The following is a 2,457-nucleotide window of genomic DNA, read 5'->3' as shown; positions in this document are numbered from 1 at the left end:
TTTTTTTTTTTCAATCATGGTTTGCTATAAAAAAGAAAACACCCATTAGCCCATTAGTTAATATTAGTTAACTAACAAAGAGTAAGACATTTGTTACTGTAATTATTAATATGTGTTCATGTTATTAACTAGGCTTAATAAATGCAAAGTATTTTTACAGTTAGTTCATGTTAACTAATGTAGTAACTAATGCTAACAAATGGAACCTTATTGTAAAGTGTGACAATAAATAAATAAATGTATGTGATAGAAAAGCTAGAATAAAGTTAAAACACAGCACAACGTCCTTTGTTATTTACAATGAATTTGCATATTCCATGAACATACTGCATATAATATAACTATTCATCTTTGCAGGAAGAAGGAGAAAAAAAGGAGGGAGACGTGCAAAAAGAAGAGCAAGAAAACCTTGGAAAACTGGAATTCTCTTTGGATTACACCTTCACTGATGCTCAGGTGCCTAATGCATTAAAAGTACTGTAATAGGTAGAGATGTAATGATGTCATTGTAACAAGAAACATGGAACATGTCTAATTTTCTGTCAACAGCTGATAGTTGGAGTTCTTCAGGCTCAAGATCTTCCCGCTATGGATATAGGCGGTACATCCGACCCATATGTGAAAGTTTACTTGCTTCCAGACAAGAAGAAGAAGTTTGAAACCAAAGTCCAGCGCAAAAATCTGTGCCCTGTGTTTAATGAGACCTTCATCTTCAAGGTTTTTTTTGTTCGGTGTTTTGTTTGTTTATGAAGTACGAAGCCAGGTTCTAACTTACAGTACGTACATGATGAGTCATGTATGTGTTGCCGTTAAAGTGGTCGTCCAGTATAATTCGTAACATTTTATTGCCTGTAGTTTTGTCTTTTGAGTGTTCTGGCGTCTGTTTAGTTCCACCTGTAGTTTGTTTGTCCATCTCTCTCTCTCTCTCAGGTTTTGTGTCAGGGTTTTGTCTCCTTGTGTGGCATCCTAAGTTCCCAGAAATCCCTGCTTCCCTACAATGGTTTTGTCATTCATTTTTTGATTGGCAGCTATCAAGGTATCACTGAGGTTATATATGTTTTTGAAGGAATAGTTCACTTAAAAATGAACTAATATTTTCATACTTATTATAATCATTCTAAATTATTTATCATGTTGTTTCAAACTATGCAACTGTTCTTTACAAGAAAGAAAGAAAAATGTAATTAAAAAAAGTCTAAATGTCTGTCACACGCTCAGCATAAACTGCCTTTGTCTGGAAAAGAGCTGCATAAACATTATGCAATTTTGAAACAATATAGACTAAATAATGGCAAAATACCAGTATATTTTTGAATGAGTTATTCCTTTAATGACCTGTAACAGGAAGCATTTGTTCTCTTTTGGGCTTGTCTGCAGTTTAGAAAAGACATCTCAATGTTTTATTACCATGTATTAACACTGGAAAGCTGCTTTACACTAATTTTTGCTTATTTGTTTCTCTCACGTTTTCTCTGTTCCTGCCTCTTATCATGCATTATAGATTCCCTATGCTGAATTGGGTGGTAAAACTCTGGTGCTTCAGGTGTTTGATTTTGATCGGTTTGGTAAACATGATGTGATCGGCCAGATAACGATTCCCATGAGCTGTGTGGATCTCGGACAACCGCTGCATGAATGGAGGGATCTCGAAAGTGGAGAAAAGGAGGAGGTACATTTTATTTTCTCTCAATATTTGTATTAGCACGTCTGACTTAATTTCTCAGGTATGCCATCATTAATTCCTGGATATTTGATATTTGTTCCTGTGATTGGTCTTTCTTTCTCTTCAACAGGAGAAACTTGGAGACATTTGTATTTCTCTGCGTTATGTGCCCACTGCTGGCAAACTCACCGTCAACATAATGGAGGCCAAAAATCTAAAAAAAATGGATGTTGGTGGTTTATCAGGTACAACTCAAAAGTGAATTTAAATATTTAAATTACATTTGCACTATGCCATAATTGTGATGCCTTTTTTTTTAAATGTGGAAAATGCTAATAATTGAGAATGAGCAGGTGTGTTCAAACTGACTGAATAATAAATTCAATTACAGTTTGCTGTATGTTTTCTTGTAATTTTTTTTCCACTTCTGATTTTTCATCTCAACTACTTCCTGTGTCAGATCCGTATGTGAAGATTGTGTTACAGCATAACGGAAAGCGTCTGAAGAAGAAGAAAACTACTGTTAAAAAGAACACACTGAACCCATACTTTAATGAGAGCTTCAGCTTTGAGGTCCCATTTGAACAGATTCAGGTGATGTGCGATCATTCTTACATCTGATATAGCCTATATTGTGTCTATTATTGTACATGTACAAATTTGAAGGGGCATTTTATTCATGTCCATAATGAAATAAATGCATGTTCTAAAGTCCAAACCCACTCTATCCTAATGCAGAAAGTCCAGCTCCTCATTACTGTGTATGACTACGACAAGCTGGGAAGCAACGACCC

At 35.1% G+C, this 2,457-nt stretch overlaps 1 protein-coding gene across 1 annotated transcript in view; it reads left to right on the top strand.

The window, feature by feature from the left end:
* Positions 1-2,457, top strand: part of LOC107578788 (synaptotagmin-2-like) — a gene marked incomplete at its 3' end in the record, with an annotated part of 5,190 nt that extends 2,733 nt beyond the window's left edge. The window contains exons 4-9 of the mRNA XM_016264706.1: positions 358-456; positions 550-717; positions 1,502-1,669; positions 1,794-1,908; positions 2,124-2,257; positions 2,402-2,457. Of these exons, the coding sequence (XP_016120192.1) occupies positions 358-456; positions 550-717; positions 1,502-1,669; positions 1,794-1,908; positions 2,124-2,257; positions 2,402-2,457 (740 nt within the window). The remainder of the gene's footprint in view (positions 1-357; positions 457-549; positions 718-1,501; positions 1,670-1,793; positions 1,909-2,123; positions 2,258-2,401) is intronic.

Source organism: Sinocyclocheilus grahami, unplaced genomic scaffold, assembly GCF_001515645.1.
Source record: "Sinocyclocheilus grahami isolate Dianchi unplaced genomic scaffold, SAMN03320097.WGS_v1.1 scaffold11974.1, whole genome shotgun sequence".
Taxonomy (NCBI): domain Eukaryota; kingdom Metazoa; phylum Chordata; class Actinopteri; order Cypriniformes; family Cyprinidae; genus Sinocyclocheilus; species Sinocyclocheilus grahami.
Note: the sequence above shows the minus strand (reverse complement) of the source record. Positions and strands in the feature narration are given on the sequence as shown.